The sequence below is a fragment of the Bufo bufo genome, chromosome 6 (assembly GCF_905171765.1).
Source record: "Bufo bufo chromosome 6, aBufBuf1.1, whole genome shotgun sequence".
Lineage (NCBI taxonomy): Eukaryota > Metazoa > Chordata > Amphibia > Anura > Bufonidae > Bufo > Bufo bufo.
The window spans coordinates 433,768,482-433,788,589 of record NC_053394.1 but is presented as its reverse complement, the minus strand read 5'-3'; the positions used below and the strand labels follow the sequence as shown (position 1 = coordinate 433,788,589).

General features: G+C 46.2%; 1 protein-coding gene across 5 annotated transcripts in view; it reads left to right on the top strand.

Annotated features, from left to right (window-relative positions):
- GAS7 (growth arrest specific 7) overlaps positions 1-20,108 on the top strand; it is a 158,109-nt gene that overhangs the window by 111,445 nt on the left and 26,556 nt on the right. For all 5 annotated transcript variants that reach the window (XM_040436067.1, XM_040436065.1, XM_040436064.1 and 2 more), the window contains 3 exons: positions 1,019-1,096; positions 4,719-4,804; positions 14,560-14,613. In XM_040436067.1, the coding sequence (XP_040292001.1) occupies positions 1,019-1,096; positions 4,719-4,804; positions 14,560-14,613 (218 nt within the window). The remainder of the gene's footprint in view (positions 1-1,018; positions 1,097-4,718; positions 4,805-14,559; positions 14,614-20,108) is intronic.

The window sequence follows — 20,108 nt, the reverse complement described above, 5'->3', positions numbered from 1 at the left end:
CTTCTCTCCTCAGCTGACTGCTGGCTTCGTATGATTGATCCCTTGGAGTCTTGCTTCTGAAGTAGACCTCACATGAGGTTCCTGACTACTCGAGGTTCCAGCCAAGTCCTGACCACTGTTCTCTCCCAGTCTTCATGTGCTTCATGTAAATAAGACTCATCCGTCATCTTCAGCCTCGTCTTCGAGGTTTCGGTAGCGGCTCAGAAGACTCATTAATTCTCACCCATTATTAAGACTCCGGGAAGATATCGGGCGACGGATCAGTCAACGAGGCGGCGGCGCTCTTATCTCTTCCCTCACGCCAGTTTCTTCGTAAACAACATAATTAATTCATGGTGGCAGATCCATCCCCCGTTCAAATGGGGGATTTAATTTTGATTTGTTTTTGTGTTTATTGATGGTGGTTGGTCACAAACGACCTCAAATTTAAAGGTGCAGGACACCATCTTACCAACAAGGGGCCCCTCAGACTGTGGGCTTCTGCGATAACGGTGACTGGGAGCGGCAGGACTCGGGTGGAGGCTGTGAGAATGGAGTCCTGATATCAGCTGAGAGCTTCTGCTAAGCTGGTTTTTGATGGCGCAGTACCACATCCTACCACTAGGAGCTGTTGATGAGCCTTCTTCCAATGTAGTTTGTACACTACGGTCGTCAGGAATCAGATATACCGCGAAGATCTGTAGACTCTAGGATATTTGCCCTCCCATCCAGGGGTGCACCCAGTCTTTCTGCTGCCTGAGGCGAAAACTGAAACTGTGCCCCTCCCTCCCCAATGCCAATTTGTTAACCTAACCCCGTCCTTTCAGGCCATGGACCTTTGGCTGCCCCTACCTGGTGCTACCTGAGGCGATCGCCTCACCTGGCCTCATTAGTGGTGCACCCCTGCTCCCATCCCCCATACCGCCCCGCGTGTCACATTAATAGAATAAACTCCACCTATCTGCATGTTTATCTCCTGATTCTGTCACGTCAACACATCATAGAACACGCGTGTAAATGTCATGTATTTCTTTTTAAGAGACGACATGGGAAAGGCCGAGCACCTCGCCTGTGAGCGTCAGAAGTCCGATAGTGAAGAAGACGTCGCTGCCTGCAGGTGAGATGTAAGAGCTGCTGTATCTAATCCTCTCCTGTGTGATACTGTCTGCTGGGCTGTGTATCTAATCCTCTCCTGTGTGATACTGTCTGAGCTGTGTATCTAATCCTATCCTGTGTGATACTGTCTGCTGAGCTGTGTATCTAATCCTATCCTGTGTGATACTGTCTGCTGAGCTGTGTATCTAATCCTATCCTGTGTGATACTGTCTGCTGAGCTGTGTATCTAATCCTCTCCTGTGTGATACTGTCTGCTGGGCTGTGTATCTAATCCTCTCCTGTGTGATACTGTCTGCTGAGCTGTGTATCTAATCCTATCCTGTGTGATACTGTCTGCTGAGCTGTGTATCTAATCCTATCCTGTGTGATACTGTCTGAGCTGTGTATCTAATCCTATCCTGTGTGATACTGTCTGCTGGGCTGTGTATCTAATCCTCTCCTGTGTGATACTGTCTGCTGAGCTGTGTATCTAATCCTATCCTGTGTGATACTGCCTGCTGAGCTGTGTATCTAATCCTATCCTGTGTGATACTGTCTGAGCTGTGTATCTAATCCTATCCTGTGTGATACTGTCTGAGCTGTGTATCTAATCCTCTCCTGTGTGATACTGTCTGCTGAGCTGTGTATCTAATCCTATCCTGTGTGATACTGCCTGCTGAGCTGTGTATCTAATCCTATCCTGTGTGATACTGTCTGAGCTGTGTATCTAATCCTCTCCTGTGTGATACTGTCTGCTGAGCTGTGTATCTAATCCTGTCCTGTGTGATACAGTCTGCTGAGCTGTGTATCTAATCCTATCCTGTGTGATACAGTCTGCTGAGCTGTGTATCTAATCCTATCCTATGTGATACTGTCTGCTGGGCTGTGTATCTAATCCTATCCTGTGTGATACTGTCTGCTGGGGTGTGTATCTAATCCTATCCTGTGTGATACTGTCTGCTGAGCTGTGTATCTAATCCTATCCTGTGTGATACTGTCTGAGCTGTGTATCTAATCCTCTCCTGTGTGATACTGTCTGCTGAGCTGTGTATCTAATCCTATCCTGTGTGATACTGTCTGCTGAGCTGTGTATCTAATCCTATCCTGTGTGATACTGACTGCTGAGCTGTGTATCTAATCCCCTCCTGTGTGATACTGCCTGCTGAGCCGTGTATCTAATCCTATCCTGTGTGATACTGTCTGCTGAGCTGTGTATCTAATCCTATCCTGTGTGATACTGTCTGCTGAGCTGTGTATCTAATCCTATCCTGTGTGATACTGTCTGCTGAGCCGTGTATCTAATCCTATCCTGTGTGATACTGTCTGCTGAGCTGTGTATCTAATCCTATCCTGTGTGATACTGTCTGCTGAGCTGTGTATCTAATCCTATCCTGTGTGATACAGTCTGCTGAGCTGTGTATCTAATCCTATCCTGTGTGATACAGTCTGCTGAGCTGTGTATCTAATCCTATCCTGTGTGATACTGTCTGCTGAGCTGTGTATCTAATCCTATCCTGTGTGATACTGTCTGCTGAGCTGTGTATCTAATCCTATCCTGTGTGATACTGTCTGCTGAGCTGTGTATCTAATCCTATCCTGTGTGATACTGTCTGCTGAGCCGTGTATCTAATCCTATCCTGTGTGATACTGTCTGCTGAGCTGTGTATCTAATCCTCTCCTGTGTGATACTGTCTGCTGAGCGGTGTATCTAATCCTATCCTGTGTGATACTGTCTGCTGAGCTGTGTATCTAATCCTCTCCTGTGTGATACTGTCTGCTGAGCTGTGTATCTAATCCTATCCTATGTGATACTGTCTGCTGAGCTGTGTATCTAATCCTCTCCTGTGTGATACTGTCAGAGCCAGTGTCGCGGTTCCGTCGCGCTTCATACTGATATTCTAACCATTGGTCTCCGGTGCGCTCTCCATCATTGTGGGGTGGGGGGGGGGGGGGGCAGCCACCATCTTTACTAGTCTCTCGTCTGAGAGGCGACCTCCGCGATCCTGTAGAATATTCCTTCTCGTATCCTCCTTGGCTTCTTCATCTCACTTCCTCGAACGCTCAGAAACCTAGTTGCTATGGCAACCGAGCGGCAGGAAAGCGTCTTAAGAGCCTCGGAAAAGACGACTTATTGTTAAATCTGATTGTCAAAATTAGAAAAATCCCACAGAATCTGATGTAAAAGTACATCAGTGATGTCATCAGCAGGGGGCGGGGCTGTGACTACCTCTCAGACAGGATATACAGGCAGGTTGTCAGCAGTAATAGATGTTCCTGTAGTATAAGGAGTGTGGATCTCATGTCTGATCACATGTCATTATATCAGTGATGTCATCAGCAGGGGGCGGGGCTGTGACTACCTCTCAGACAGGATATACAGGCAGGTTGTCAGCAGTAATAGATGAATAGATGTTCCTGTAGTATAAGGAATGTGGATCTCATGTCTGATCACATGTCATTATATCAGTGATGTCATCAGCAGGGGGCGGGGCTGTGACTACCTCTCAGACAGGATATACAGGCAGGTTGTCAGCAGTAATAGATGAATAGATGTTCCTGTAGTATAAGGAGTGTGGATCTCATGTCTGATCACATGTCATTATATCAGTGATGTCATCAGCAGGGGGCGGGGCTGTGACAACCTCTCAGACAGGATATACAGGCAGGTTGTCAGCAGTAATAGATGAATAGATGCTCCTGTAGTATAAGGAGTGTGGATCTCATGTCTGATCACATGTCATTATATCAGTGATGTCATCAGCAGGGGGCGGGGCTGTGACAACCTCTCAGACAGGATATACAGGCAGGTTGTCAGCAGTAATAGATGAATAGATGTTCCTGTAGTATAAGGTGTGTGGATCTCATGTCTGATCACATGTCATTATATCAGTGATGTCATCAGCAGGGGGCGGGGCTGTGACAACCTCTCAGACAGGATATACAGGCAGGTTGTCAGCAGTAATAGATGACTTGACACCTGTTTACAGTGTACCACGCTGGGATCCACTTTATCTAGATAACAGGCGCTTTGTATGTGAGGTCAGGTGGAGTTGCCCTTTAAGTGTGTCTGCTCCATAGTCATTGATTATTACCTGGTTATTATTTTCTGTAACTTTCTTTCCTCTTTTTCTTTATGAATGTCATGTGACCTGTGTCTCTAATTAAAGGGCCGATGTCTCCTTCTGCAAATAAAGCTTATTTTGCAGTGTCTTTTTCTGCATCTTTCTAATAAACTTTACGTTTCAGTTCCTCGCCATTTTCAAGATCTCTGCTTCCTGTCAGTGCATGTGTAATCGTTTACAACCACAGCCTATAAACACATCTTTACTTAAAGGGGTTGTCCCATCTCACTCATTGGTGGCATCGCTAGGGGCAACCCCTTTAATACATCCCACAGCTGAAGGTTTGTTGCTATTGTATCCAGTCTAAACAATCCTCTGGACGCTCAATCCTTTTTCTGAATGTTTGTTACAGTGTGTCAGTGCAGATAATATAAATCAGTCTGGAGTCCATTCTGTTTACCCCGCAGACTGGACACAATTATAACGACCCCTCAGCTGTGAGCAGTAGTGCCTCTCGGTCCTCTCTCGTTTTACATGGCTCCCGCTTTGATGATAACTTTTTTTTTTTGTGTGTCTTTTCAGTAAACGGATTTCACTCCTCGGGATCTCCTTTACATCAGCAGGATACTGGTCATGTGACCATCCGAAAACCCAGCAGTGACCCCCAGGTGAGCGAGTGTGCATCAAGACCCTTCAAACACAGGGATGATGTCATACTGCCTCGTGTCCTTATAAATCCTAATTTAAAGGAGCACTCCAGCTTTGCCCTTATAGTGCAGCACAGGCTATTGCAGAATAATGGAGGGGCTGTTGTGGACATCTTGTGTCATTTTTGGGTTGTCTGCCATCCTGGTTCCTTTTTCCCCATTGATTTGATTACTCTAACGGATCCTGCATTGACCATTATGCCTCTGGCTTTGCAGAAGCAGAGGTGGGCGGAGCATCATCATCCAGAGGGTGGAGTCACACAACACTGTACATGCTCCTATCTAAGGGCATCCAGTGATAGATCATTAACAAAAAACTGCTGCCCCCCAGCTTCAACCTGTCTTCCCAGCCTCTTCTGTGTAATAGGTCTCTCCCTGTGAGATCTTACAAGTAGGGGGAAGCTGCATCTTGTATAAATACACTGGAGACTCTGCATACAGCATTCACAGATTCGACAGACAGCATTAGTAAGGGGAGAGCAGTGTGAAGTAGCATCTCAGAAATACACTGGCGATTCTGCACACAGCACTCATAGATAGCACTCACAAATATTAGACCGTGTTAGTTGGGGAGAGCAATATGACGCTGTCTTTCTGTATGAGTGCAATGGAGTTTCTGCGCTTATAGAAAATAGAGAGGCAGTGTGAAACAGCATCTCATTAGAGCACTCTGGGGATTCTGCACACAGCACTCAGATAGTAGAGACAGGCAGTGTGTGGCGAGTGGAGCTGGATATCATAGAAATACACTGGAGATTCTGGACATGTAGATAGCACTCACAGGTACTGTAGTATAAACAGGCAGCGTGAGTCGGGGGAGAGCAGTGTGAAACTACATCTCTTTAAATTAATGCACTGGAGATTCTTCACTCAGTACTCACAGATAATATAGACAGGCCTTTTGAGTCAGGGGGAGGAGTGTGAATCTAAATCTTATAGGAATACAATCAAATTCTGCTCTCATCTCTCACAGATAGTATAGGCAGATCATGTAAGTCAAGGGGAGCAGTGTAAGTTTAAATCTCATACACATACACTGGCGATTCTGCAAACAGCACTCACAGATGGTATGCAAAGGCCTCGTGAGGAATGGGAGGTGTGTGAGTCTGACTCATAGGAATACACTGGGCTTCTGCACACGGCACTCACAGATAGTATACAAAAGCCTCGTGAGTTATGGGAGGTGTGTAAATCTGACTCGCAGGAATACACTGGGCTTCTGCACACGGCACTCACAGATAGTATACAAAGGCCTTGTGAGTTATGGGAGGTGTGTAAATCTGACTCACAGGAATACACTGGGATTCTGCACACTGCACTCACAGATGGCGTAGACAGGCTATGTGAGTTGTATCTCTTGCTATATCTCTTTTAGACAGAAATATCTTCAGTAGAGGAACAAGTTGAATGGAGCTTGGTGGGGGGAGATGCGGCCATCAGGAGAAATTTGCTAGATGATGCTGTAGATCACAGGAAGTCAGCCACACAGGAGAGCAAGCTCTGGACTGGTGGTCCGACTGGAGATCACATGACGCAGCTGACCATAGTGAGAGGTCTCGCAGTTTACAGACCCAAATAAGTTGGGGTGAATCAAATCACCCTGCTACAATAATATGGCATTATCAGTATTAATAATACTGAGTTATCAGTATTTAAAAAAGGTCAGAGTGCTTCTTTAAATGTAAACAAACTATTTGGGTGAGAGTATTAGTAATTTCCATAGGAGCTGGAGCTGTGACAACTACACAGACAGGATATACAGGCAGGTTGTCAGCAGTAATAGATGAATAGATGTTCCTGTAGTATAAGGTGTGTGGATCTCATGTCTGGTCACATGTCATTATATCAGTGATGTCATCAGCAGGGGGCGGGGCTGTGACTACCTCTCAGACAGGATATACAGGCAGGTTGTCAGCAGTAATAGATGAATAGATGTTCCTGTAGTATAAGGTGTGTGGATCTCATGTCTGATCACATGTCATTATATCAGTGATGTCATCAGCAGGGGGCGGGGCTGTGACAACCTCTCAGACAGGATATACAGGCAGGTTGTCAGCAGTAATAGATGAATAGATGTTCCTGTAGTATAAGGTGTGTGGATCTCATGTCTGATCACATGTCATTATATCAGTGATGTCATCAGCAGGGGGCGGGGCTGTGACTACCCCTCAGACATGAGATACAGGCAGGTTGTCAGCAGTAATAGATGTTTCTGTAGCATAAGGAGTGTGGATCTCATGTCTGATCACATGTCATTATATCAGTGATGTCATCAGCAGGGGGCGGGGCTGTGACAACCTCTCAGACATGATATACAGGCAGGTTGTCAGCAGTAATAGATGAATAGATGTTCCTGTAGCATAAGGAGTGTGGATCTTATGTCTGATCACATGTCATTATATCAGTGATGTCATCAGCAGGGGGCGGGGCTGTGACTACCTCTCAGACAGGATATACAGGCAGGTTGTCAGCAGTAATAGATGAATAGATGTTCCTGTAGTATAAGGAGTGTGGATCTCATGTCTGATCACATGTCATTATATCAGTGATGTCATCAGCAGGGGGCGGGGCTGTGACTACCCCTCAGACATGAGATACAGGCAGGTTGTCAGCAGTAATAGATGAATAGATGTTCCTGTAGTATAAGGTGTGTGGATCTCATGTCTGATCACATGTCATTATATCAGTGATGTCATCAGCAGGGGGCGGGGCTGTGACTACCTCTCAGACAGGATATACAGGCAGGTTGTCAGCAGTAATAGATGAATAGATGTTCCTGTAGTATAAGGTGTGTGGATCTCATGTCTGATCACATGTCATTATATCAGTGATGTCATCAGCAGGGGGCGGGGCTGTGACTACCTCTCAGACATGATATACAGGCAGGTTGTCAGCAGTAATAGATGAATAGATGTTCCTGTAGTATAAGGTGTGTGGATCTCATGTCTGATCACATGTCATTATATCAGTGATGTCATCAGCAGGGGGCGGGGCTGTGACAACCTCTCACACATGATATACAGGCAGGTTGTCAGCAGTAATAGATGAATAGATGTTCCTGTAGTATAAGGAGTGTGGGTCTCATGGATGTCTAATGACTTAGTACAGTAATGAAGGGGTTATATATTTGGGTGGATTTCCCCTTTAAATCTACAGATCTGTTTTCTTCCGTCCTTATGTTCCACTTGTGGTTCTGCCCTCCTGAATCTCTGCCATTTCCTATCGTGGACTTTGTCCAGCTGGCCCCATAAGGAAACATCTGCTAGCTGGAGATCCCGTCTTCCTCTACAGCTGCCAGTCCACGTCCAGGGTCTGCGCTGAAGGAAACGACTCTGGGCACAGTGTAGTGGGGGGCTCATATCGGAAAAATACTGCAGGGTGTTATCAAAGAGGACAATCCCTTTAAGTATGACAACCACTCTCTTTCATGAATACACAGGTTGTCCGGCCTCCGCCTCTTTTGTGTTTTACTGACCGGTATTTATCAATTCAAGATTTTTTTTCTACCAAAAATGTAAACTTATTTAGACCTGTACTTATCTCCGTGTCAGTATGTACTGCAGAATTGGCATTATATTCATAAGCTAGAATTCTCAAGATGATTCTATGCTATTGATTCCGCCCAGCTAGGGATCTGCTGCAGTGGGAGGACTGCCTCCCGGATCTATGTGCGGCAGGCTATACGGTAGTAGCCGCCCGGGGTTGCAATGCCGGCTGCGGATGTCAGGGCATCCAGTCCTATCGGATCCTGAGCCGCTCCGCAGTCCCTGCTCTTTCCCCTCCTTATGCGGCATTTCCTTGTCTGCAGTTATTTGATGGAGTTTTGTGGAGTGTAAAAAATTGCAGCAATCTTGTATCATGGACTAGAATGGCCCGTTATATCAGCGCTCGCCCGCGGCGGGGACGACACCACCCTTAATGGTTGCCGTAAGCTGATGGCTGCCAGTTTAACCCCCGCCGTCCCACTCCCTGTCCAAAAATACTATTGTTTTCATCACGTTAGGATTTTTATTCTATGTTTGTATTACATTGCTTTATTCATTTTCATTTTTTTTATTTTACATTCCTGTTTGTTTTTTTTAGATTTATACATTTTTATTTCACTTTTTCATTTTATTTTTACTTTATATGAAAGATATAAATCAAGCCAATTTACTGTGTTTTCCACTCCAGCAAATGATCCTTCCCTATGGTTCGTGCAGGCAGTGCCATCTTAAGAGCATTATAGGCCCCCGGGCAATACAGTGCACTGGGGCCCTGTCTACACAATCACGCACTAGAATAAAAATGCAAATTATCAATAAGGCGATATTTATTGGTACTTTCAACAAAATCAGTGTTTAATATAGGAATAATATATAGGGGGGGCACAAAGATACCACAGTCAAAAATGGGGGGGCAAAAACAAAATAAGTATATATAAATAAGATTACAAAATATGAGAGAATTGCGGTATGCAGGGATACATTTATAATAAAACTATTTACTTACAAAAGAAGCTGTTCAATCGTCTGCTGTGCCGTCCTCTGCTTGCTTCCGCGGATTCTTTCCCCTTCTTTCTGTCTCTCGTCAGTGCGCAGGCGCACTGTTATGGTGGATCTGTGGAAGACACACTGTTATGGGGGCATCTGTGGATGACAGTGTTATTATGCCTCTCATTAGCCCCCATATGCTGCCTCTCATCATTAGCCCCCATATGCTGCCTCTCATCATTAGCCCCCATATGCTGCCTCTCATCATTAGCCCCCATATGCCTCTCATCATTAGCCCCCATATGCCTCTCATCATTAGCCCCCATATGCTGCCTCTCATCATTAGCCCCCATATGCCTCTCATCATTAGCCCCCATATGCCTCTCATCATTAGCCCCCATATGCCCCTCATCATTAGCCCCCATATGCCTCTCCATTAGCCCCCATATGCCTCTCCATTAGCCCCCATATGCCTCTCCATTAGCCCCCATATGCCTCATTAGCCCCCATATGCCTCATTAGCCCCCATATGCCTCTCCATTAGCCCCCATATGCCTCTCCATTAGCCCCCATATGCCTCATTAGCCCCCATATGCCTCATTAGCCCCCATATGCCTCTCCATTAGCCCCCATATGCCTCTCCATTAGCCCCCATATGCCTCTCCATTAGCCCCCCATATGCCTCTCTCCATTAGCCCCCCATATGCCTCTCTCCATTAGCCCCCCATTATATGCCTCTCCATTAGCCCCCATATGCCTCTCCATTAGCCCCCATATGCCTCTCCATTAGCCCCCATATGCCTCTCCATTAGCCCCCATATGTCTCATTAGCCCCCATATGCCTCTCCATTAGCCCCCATATGCCTCATTAGCCCCCATATGCCTCATTAGCCCCCATATGCCTCTCCATTAGCCCCCATATGCCTCTCCATTAGCCCCCATATGCCTCATTAGCCCCCATATGCCTCATTAGCCCCCATATGCCTCTCCATTAGCCCCCATATGCCTCTCCATTAGCCCCCATATGCCTCTCCATTAGCCCCCCATATGCCTCTCTCCATTAGCCCCCCATATGCCTCTCTCCATTAGCCCCCCATTATATGCCTCTCCATTAGCCCCCATATGCCTCTCCATTAGCCCCCATATGCCTCTCCATTAGCCCCCATATGCCTCTCCATTAGCCCCCATATGCCTCTCCATTAGCCCCCATATGCCTCTCCATTAGCCCCCATATGCCTCTCCATTAGCCCCCATATGCCTCATTAGCCCCCATATGCCTCTCCATTAGCCCCCATATGCCTCTCCATTAGCCCCCATATGCCTCATTAGCCCCCATATGCCTCTCCATTAGCCCCCATATGCCTCTCCATTAGCCCCCATATGCCTCTCCATTAGCCCCCATATGCCTCATTAGCCCCCATATGCCTCTCCATTAGCCCCCATATGCCTCATTAGCCCCCATATGCCTCTCCATTAGCCCCCATATGCCTCTCCATTAGCCCCCATATGCCTCATTAGCCCCCATATGCCTCTCCATTAGCCCCCATATGCCTCTCCATTAGCCCCCATATGCCTCATTAGCCCCCATATGCCTCTCCATTAGCCCCCATATGCCTCTCCATTAGCCCCCATATGCCTCTCCATTAGCCCCCATATGCCTCTCCATTAGCCCCCATATGCCTCTCCATTAGCCCCCATATGCCTCTCCATTAGCCCCCCATATGCCTCTCTCCATTAGCCCCCCATATGCCTCTCTCCATTAGCCCCCCATTATATGCCTCTCCATTAGCCCCCCATATGCCTCTCCATTAGCCCCCATATGCCTCTCCATTAGCCCCCTTATGCCCCCAGCAGCCACATTTTCTTATAAAATAAAAAATCACTTACCTTTCCTGCTCCTGGACGCCGCCTGCCTCTCCTCAGTCGACTCTGTGCTCTGAACTGGCGCGCACAGCGTGAGGTCACAGAGCGCCCTCACGCTGTGCGCAGCCCTGCACAGCCGACAGCCGAGGACCAGGAAGTGGTGAGTACAGAGCGTTCACCACTTCCTGGTCTCTCGGTTCTAATGAGCGCTTCCATAATGGAAGCGCTCATTAGTATTCAACTGGTGGGTTCACTGGGCAGGCGGGCCCCCAGGCAAGTGGGGCCCCCGGGCAACTGCCCAGCGTGCCCATTCGGAAAGACGGCCCTGCGTGCAGGGGACGGCGGAGAGGATGAAGAGTAATTCTACCCCCAGTCCTCCCTCTACCCTCCGCCCACCACCACCATCATATATCTTCAATTCAATACGTTTGGACCGGGACTCGGGCCATCTGTGTTGAAGGGACAATCTAGTATTTGGTAGATGGCATCATGGAAGACGTAGAAATGGTCCTCCAGTACACTGACATGCCCGTGAGGAGTGGTGGCTTCTTGTAGATAGGACAGTAGAGAAGAACAGGAAAATTATTTGTTCCCTTGATAACTTCGGAGAGGATATGGTCCTGGAAGAGGTCAACCACACTGAAGCTCTGAGGACCAGACTAAAGCTTTACCTTTGGAGAAGACAGTTCTGGTTGGTAGAGTTGACTGTAAAAGGGAAGGATGTCCATCAAGATGGAGGATGGAGACCATCGCAGGGATGATTGCCGAGGACTTCATCAAGAAGCCTTAAAAGCCAAACATCCCACAAGATCTACTGAAGGGGATAATTTGAGGGCAGGACACCGGTAAAATGTTTTTGGTGGAGGAGTCCCTCAAATAAATTCCAAAATGTAAAAATTTGAGAGGTTACTGAGGTGAGGAGGCCATATTCTCGCTCTAGTACTGACCTCCCCTCAAGGACATTGGTGATATGTTGTTATCGCCAATCCCTCCAGATAAGTACAGGAGGTGGGAAGGAATAAAAAGAAATGTCCTTTACGAGTAATCTTCCCCCAGTGTGTGAGGAGCAGGCGAGGTCCTCCAGGATCACTTGACCTAGAGGCCCAGATAATTAACTATAAATGACTCCATCAATACCACATCTGCTTCCTATACACTGCTCATGATGGGATCCATTTATATTCCAGGGACCAAACGACCTCAGAGCTAATTAACAATGGAAGCCGTCAAGGATGGGACAGAAGAGCCATTCACTTTTTTTTTAATTTATTTTTTAGTTTTATTATTTATAAGAGAACATTATAAAATCTTCATTTTTTTTTCCATAATTTAATATACTTAAAAACAAAAATGATTGAGATCACCATAAACCAAGTACAGTATACTATAAAGGCAGACCATGCAACCACTGTGGGGCATTTAGGGAGAGGGGACCCAACCCCATTTGGTCCCAACTTCTTTGGGTGGACAACCTGAAAAAGACTCTGCTCCCCAGAGGAACTTCACTGTTGGCAAATAAAAAAAAGGGGAATTGGCCCTGAAATTACAAAGATGTGGAGGAGAAAACAAACGCTAAGCCCTTTTTTCTTGGAGCCCATTAAGATTTTTACTGTGGTGCCTTCTTGTGTTTTACACTGGACTCTGCTGATCCTATGTATTATTTAGTTGATTATTCATCTGAATATGCAGCTAACCACCACTGGTTCTAGAAGCTGGACTCACACCGGAGCACTGGTGATTTTAGAAGCTGGACCCTCAGCTGATCACCAATGGTTTAAGGAGCCAGACCCACAGCTGATCATTGGTGATTCCAGGAATCTGGCCCACAGCTCATCATCACTGGTTCCAGGAGCCAAATCTGCATACAGTAGATGGACCTACAGGTGATCGCCATTGGCTTCAGTAGTCAGACCTGCAGCTGATCACTGGTGGTTCCAGGAGTCGGACCAGCGGGTCATCACAAGTGGTTCCCAGGAGCTGGACCCACAACCGATTACTTGTGTTTCTAGGAGCCAGACCTGGAGATGATCACTGGTGGTTCCAGAAACATGACCCACATCCAGGAGCTGGACCTGCAAGTGATCACTAGTGGTTCCAGGAGGCAGACCTGCAGATGATCACTGGTGGTTCCAGAAGCATGACCCACATCCAGGAGCTGGACCTGAAAGTGATCACTGGTGGTTCCAGAAGCATGACCCACATCCAGAAGCTGGACCTGCAAGTGATCACTAGTGGTTCCAGGAGGCAGACCAGCAGATGATCACCAGTGGTTCCAGGAGCAAGACCTGCAACTAATCGCCATTGGTTCCAGAAGCCAGGCCTACATCTGATCACTGGACCAGCTATTCATGAGAAAACCTCCTTACTCTAAAAAGTGACCTGATGCTTTGGCCTGCAGAGCCGAATGTGGTCCCTTTCCCAAGCTTGAGGTCTTTTGTCGAATTCTCGAGGCTTCAGGACTGAATCCATAACTGTAATATCTACATATTAGGTTGTGATGGAGAGTCACCATTCCTGGGTTATGTACATCCTCATCATCCTCTCTCATCACTGCCTGATGTGTGTCAAGAGGCAGTGAGGATATCAACACCAATGAATCAGTGCCCAAGACGTGGCCGCACCCCATAATGGAGGTAGCACCCCCCATCCCCCGACTAATACTCATTACTGCTCAGGATAATATATCGATGAGAACAGGGGAACGCTTCATCACTGCCCCGAAATTCTGTACATTTTATATGTATCAATCAGAACACGCAAAGTAATAGAAATACAATAAAAAAAAATACACAAAAATTATAAGGAATAATAATAAAAATTATTGTAAACAATAAAAAACCTAAAGTAAATTAGATATTATAATATATATATCACATTCTATAAAAGATATAGAATTATTTTTGGGTTTACCCCCCAAATTAGAAATGTTCTTCTGTTTTTTCATGTATTTCTATTACTGTTATATTATAATTTTATGGTCTTCTAGTGTTAATATCATCCCTCTGTTATGGCTGGAAAAAAAAAAGAATAAAAAAAAAAAAAAAATTCTGCCTGCAGCTTCCAGGCGGTTGTGGGATTTCCCAGCTCTTGCGCTTCATTTACAATTTGAATGGATTTTTTTTTAGCCCTGCTTCTGATAACCCTTCAGTCCACGCGCTGATGCCATGAGGGAGGTGTGAGAGCGCGCGCGCTGCTCGACTGGGCAGAGTCCACGCTGTTACTACCTCAGGACACGGTGACAGAATTAATGCAGCTCCAGAGCAGCGTGCAGGGCTAATGTTCAGCTCCTGAGCACCCCGTCCTCCCGCCGACACCATCGCAAAAAAAACCATGTCAGACACTGAGACCAGCTTTGACGATGCTTCTTGCCTCTCTCCGCAGAGTCCCGGGTCCCCGTCGCCCACCAGAAGGCAGTCCAAGGAGACGACCATCACGGTGAGTACCCTCTCAGCCTTGTTACTATGACGATGTCGCCATGAGAGCAGCAGCGAGAAGCAGCAAATATGGAGACGAGACGGATTGTTACATTGTAGACCAATTCAAAAACATCTGAAAAAAAAATAAAAATTCCAGATGGATCCCTGCAGCCCGCGGGAGCTGGGGAGGGTGTCGATTGTATGGAGCGAGGTTGGGGGGGGGGGGGGGAAGGTTTATTACCCCATTAATACATTTTCAGCCGAGCTGCAATGGCTGGAGAGCAAGATTTGCTGCCATCGCTCTGATTTAGGGGTTAATTAACTAAAACATTATAAAAAATCACTTTTTATGTTTATTAGGATTTATTTTCCAGTATTTTGTATTTTATATCCTTTTTGCGTTTTTTAAGAAAAAATTTCATTTTTTTCTTTTTTGGATGTGATGATCAGACCGTTACTGCTGCAAGATATCCCAAAATAACGGTCTGTCGGCAAAATAGGGGATTAGCCCCCGTTTACAGGACACAGAGGAGCCTGCAGGTGACTGACACCTGAGCTCGCCCCAACGCAAGCAACAGGCGAGCCGAGCCCCCGCCATCTGCACAGCGGCTTCACCAAAAATGCCTAAAGAAATTCCGAACGGAATCTTCTTCCTGCGGTCGGGGGGGAGGGGGGGGCAGGTTAATATGGGGGGGGGGGTGATTGACGTGAGTAGGAGAGACTCTGTGTACATGGGGGGCTGGGGGGGGAGGAGCGGAGGAGATGCAGATGATGGAGTCCACCCGGAGCATGAATGCATCGCCGCGTTCTGCGGCGTCCTGACCTCGCTGTCCACCCCACGATATATTTATGTAAAAAAAAATACATTTTCTTATTTTGTAAAATGTATTTTGAATCAGTTTTTAACAATTTATCCCAAAATTTATAATAATAAAAAATTGTGTCGACTGAGGAGCTGAAAATGTGTATCCAACAGGTATCCGTATACCATAGGGGGATACACTGCCATGTCCGCCCCCCCCCCCACAACAGTCAGTGGAATCTCACGACTTCTACTTGGCGACGTCTGGTTATATCTCTGAGAATTGTATTCATCTTCCATGATGGGTCTGATAGACTGTATCACACAGGATGGGATTAGATACACAGCTCAGCAGGCAGTATCACACAGGAGGGGATTAGATACACAGCTCAGCAGACAGTATCACACAGGATAGGATTAGATACACAGCTCAGCAGACAGTATCACACAGGATGGGATTAGATACACAGCTCAGCAGGCAGTATCACACAGGAGGGGATTAGATACACAGCTCAGCAGACAGTATCACACAGGATAGGATTAGATACACAGCTCAGCAGACAGTATCACACAGGATGGGATTAGATACACAGCTCAGCAGGCAGTATCACACAGGAGGGGATTAGATACACAGCTCAGCAGACAGTATCACACAGGAGGGGATTAGATACACAGCTCAGCAGGCAGTATCACACAGGAGGGGATTAGATACACAGCTCAGCAGGCAGTATCACACAGGATAGGATTAGATACATAGCTCAGCAGGCAGTATCACACAGGATAGGATTAGATACACAGCTCAGCAGGCAGTATCACACAGGATAGGATTAGATACACAGCTCAGCAGACAGTATCACACAGGATAGGATTAGATACACAGCTCAGCAGACAGTATCACACAGGATAGGATTAGATACACAGCTCAGCAGGCAGTATCACACAGGATAGGATTAGATACACAGCTCAGCAGGCAGTATCACACAGGATAGGATTAGATACACAGCTCAGCAGACAGTATCACACAGGATAGGATTAGATACACAGCTCAGCAGACTGTATCACACAGGATAGGATTAGATACACAGCTCAGCAGACAGTATCACACAGGATAGGATTAGATACACAGCTCAGCAGACAGTATCACACAGGAGGGGATTAGATACACAGCTCAGCAGACAGTATCACACAGGATAGGATTAGATACACAGCTCAGCAGACTGTATCACACAGGATAGGATTAGATACACAGCTCAGCAGACAGTATCACACAGGATAGGATTAGATACACAGCTCAGCAGACAGTATCACACAGGAGGGGATTAGATACACAGCTCAGCAGACAGTATCACACAGGATAGGATTAGATACACAGCTCAGCAGACAGTATCACACAGGATAGGATTAGATACACAGCTCAGCAGGCAGTATCACACAGGATAGGATTCGATACACAGCTCAGCAGACAGTATCATACAGGATAGGATTAGATACACAGCTCAGCAGACAGTATCACACAGGATAGGATTAGATACACAGCTCAGCAGACAGTATCACACAGGATAGGATTAGATACACAGCTCAGCAGACAGTATCACACAGGATAGGATTAGATACACAGCTCAGCAGACAGTATCACACAGGATAGGATTAGATACACAGCTCAGCAGACTGTATCACACAGGATAGGATTAGATACACAGCTCAGCAGGCAGTATCACACAGGATAGGATTAGATACACAGCTCAGCAGACAGTATCACACAGGATAGGATTAGATACACAGCTCAGCAGACAGTATCACACAGGATAGGATTAGATACACAGCTCAGCAGACTGTATCACACAGGAGAGGATTAGATACATAGCTCAGCAGACTGTATCACACAGGATAGGATTAGATACACAGCTCAGCAGACAGTATCACACAGGATAGGATTAGATACACAGCTCAGCAGACAGTATCACACAGGATAGGATTAGATACACAGCTCAGCAGACAGTATCACACAGGATAGGATTAGATACACAGCTCAGCAGACAGTATCACACAGGATAGGATTAGATACACAGCTCAGCAGACTGTATCACACAGGATAGGATTAGATACACAGCTCAGCAGACAGTATCACACAGGATAGGATTAGATACACAGCTCAGCAGACAGTATCACACAGGAGGGGATTAGATACACAGCTCAGCAGACAGTATCACACAGGATAGGATTAGATACACAGCTCAGCAGACAGTATCACACAGGATAGGATTAGATACACAGCTCAGCAGACAGTATCACACAGGATAGGATTAGATACACAGCTCAGCAGATAGTATCACACAGGATAGGATAAGATACACAGCTCAGCAGACAGTATCACACAGGATAGGATTAGATACACAGCATAGGATTAGATACACAGCTCAGCAGACTGTATCACACAGGATAGGATTCGATACACAGCTCAGCAGACAGTATCACACAGGATAGGATTAGATACACAGCTCAGCAGACAGTATCACACAGGATAGGATTAGATACACAGCTCAGCAGGCAGTATCACACAGGATAGGATTAGATACACAGCTCAGCAGATAGTATCACACAGGATAGGATTAGATACACAGCTCAGCATACAGTATCACACAGGATAGGATTAGATACACAGCTCAGCAGACAGTATCACACAGGATAGGATTAGATACACAGCTCAGCAGACAGTATCACACAGGATAGGATTAGATACACAGCTCAGCAGGCAGTATCACACAGGAGAGGATGAGATACACAGCTCAGCAGACAGTATCACACAGGGGAGGATTAGATACACAGCTCAGCAGACAGTATCACACAGGATAGGATTAGATACACAGCTCAGCAGAGAATATCACACAGGATAGGATTAGATACACAGCATAGGATTAGATACACAGCTCAGCAGACAGTATCACACAGGATAGGATTAGATACACAGCTCAGCAGGCAGTATCACACAGGATAGGATTAGATACCCAGCTCAGCAGACAGTATCACACAGGACAGGATTAGATATACAGCTCAGCAGACAGTATCACATAGGATAGGATTAGATACCCAGCTCAGCAGACAGTATCACACAGGATAGGATTAGATACACAGCTCAGCAGACAGTATCACACAGGATAGGATTAGATACACAGCTCAGCAGACAGTATCACACAGGATAGGATTAGATACACAGCATAGGATTAGATACACAGCTCAGCAGACTGTATCACACAGGATAGGATTCGATACACAGCTCAGCAGACAGTATCACACAGGATAGGATTAGATACACAGCTCAGCAGGCAGTATCACACAGGATAGGATTAGATACACAGCTCAGCAGATAGTATCACACAGGATAGGATTAGATACACAGCTCCGCATACAGTATCACACAGGATAGGATTAGATACACAGCTCAGCAGACAGTATCACACAGGATAGGATTAGATACACAGCTCAGCAGACTGTATCACACAGGATAGGATTAGATACACAGCTCAGCAGATAGTATCACACAGGATAGGATTAGATACACAGCTCAGCATACAGTATCACACAGGATAGGATTAGATACACAGCTCAGCAGACAGTATCACACAGGATAGGATTAGATACACAGCTCAGCAGGCAGTATCACACAGGAGAGGATGAGATACACAGCTCAGCAGACAGTATCACACAGGGGAGGATTAGATACACAGCTCAGCAGACAGTATCACACAGGATAGGATTAGATACACAGCTCAGCAGAGAATATCACACAGGATAGGATTAGATACACAGCATAGGATTAGATACACAGCTCAGCAGACAGTATCACACAGGATAGGATTAGATACACAGCTCAGCAGGCAGTATCACACAGGATAGGATTAGATACCCAGCTCAGCAGACAGTATCACACAGGATAGGATTAGATACACAGCTCAGCAGACAGTATCACACAGGATAGGATTAGATACACAGCTCAGCAGACTGTATCACACAGGACAGGATTAGATATACAGCTCAGCAGACAGTATCACATAGGATAGGATTAGATACCCAGCTCAGCAGACAGTATCACACAGGATAGGATTAGATACACAGCTCAGCAGACAGTATCACACAGGATAGGATTAGATACACAGCTCAGAAGACTGTATCACACAGGACAGGATTAGATATACAGCTCAGCAGACAGTATCACATAGGATAGGATTAGATACACAGCTCAGCAGACAGTATCACACAGGATAGGATTAGATACACAGCTCAGCAGACTGTATCACACAGGATAGGATTAGATACTCAGCTCAGAAGACTGTATCACACAGGATAGGATTAGATACACAGCTCAGCAGACAGTATCACACATGATAGGATTAGATACACAGCTCAGCAGACAGTATCACACAGGATAGGATTAGATACACAGCTCAGCAGACTGTATCACACAGGGTAGGATTAGATACACAGCTCAGCAGACAGTATCACACAGGATAGGATTAGATACACAGCTCAGCAGACAGTATCACACAGGATAGGATTAGATACACAGCTCAGCAGACAGTATCACACAGGACAGGATTCGATATACAGCTCAGCAGACTGTATCACACAGGGTAGGATTAGATACACAGCTCAGCAGACAGTATCACACAGGATAGGATTAGATACACAGCTCAGCAGACAGTATCACACAGGAC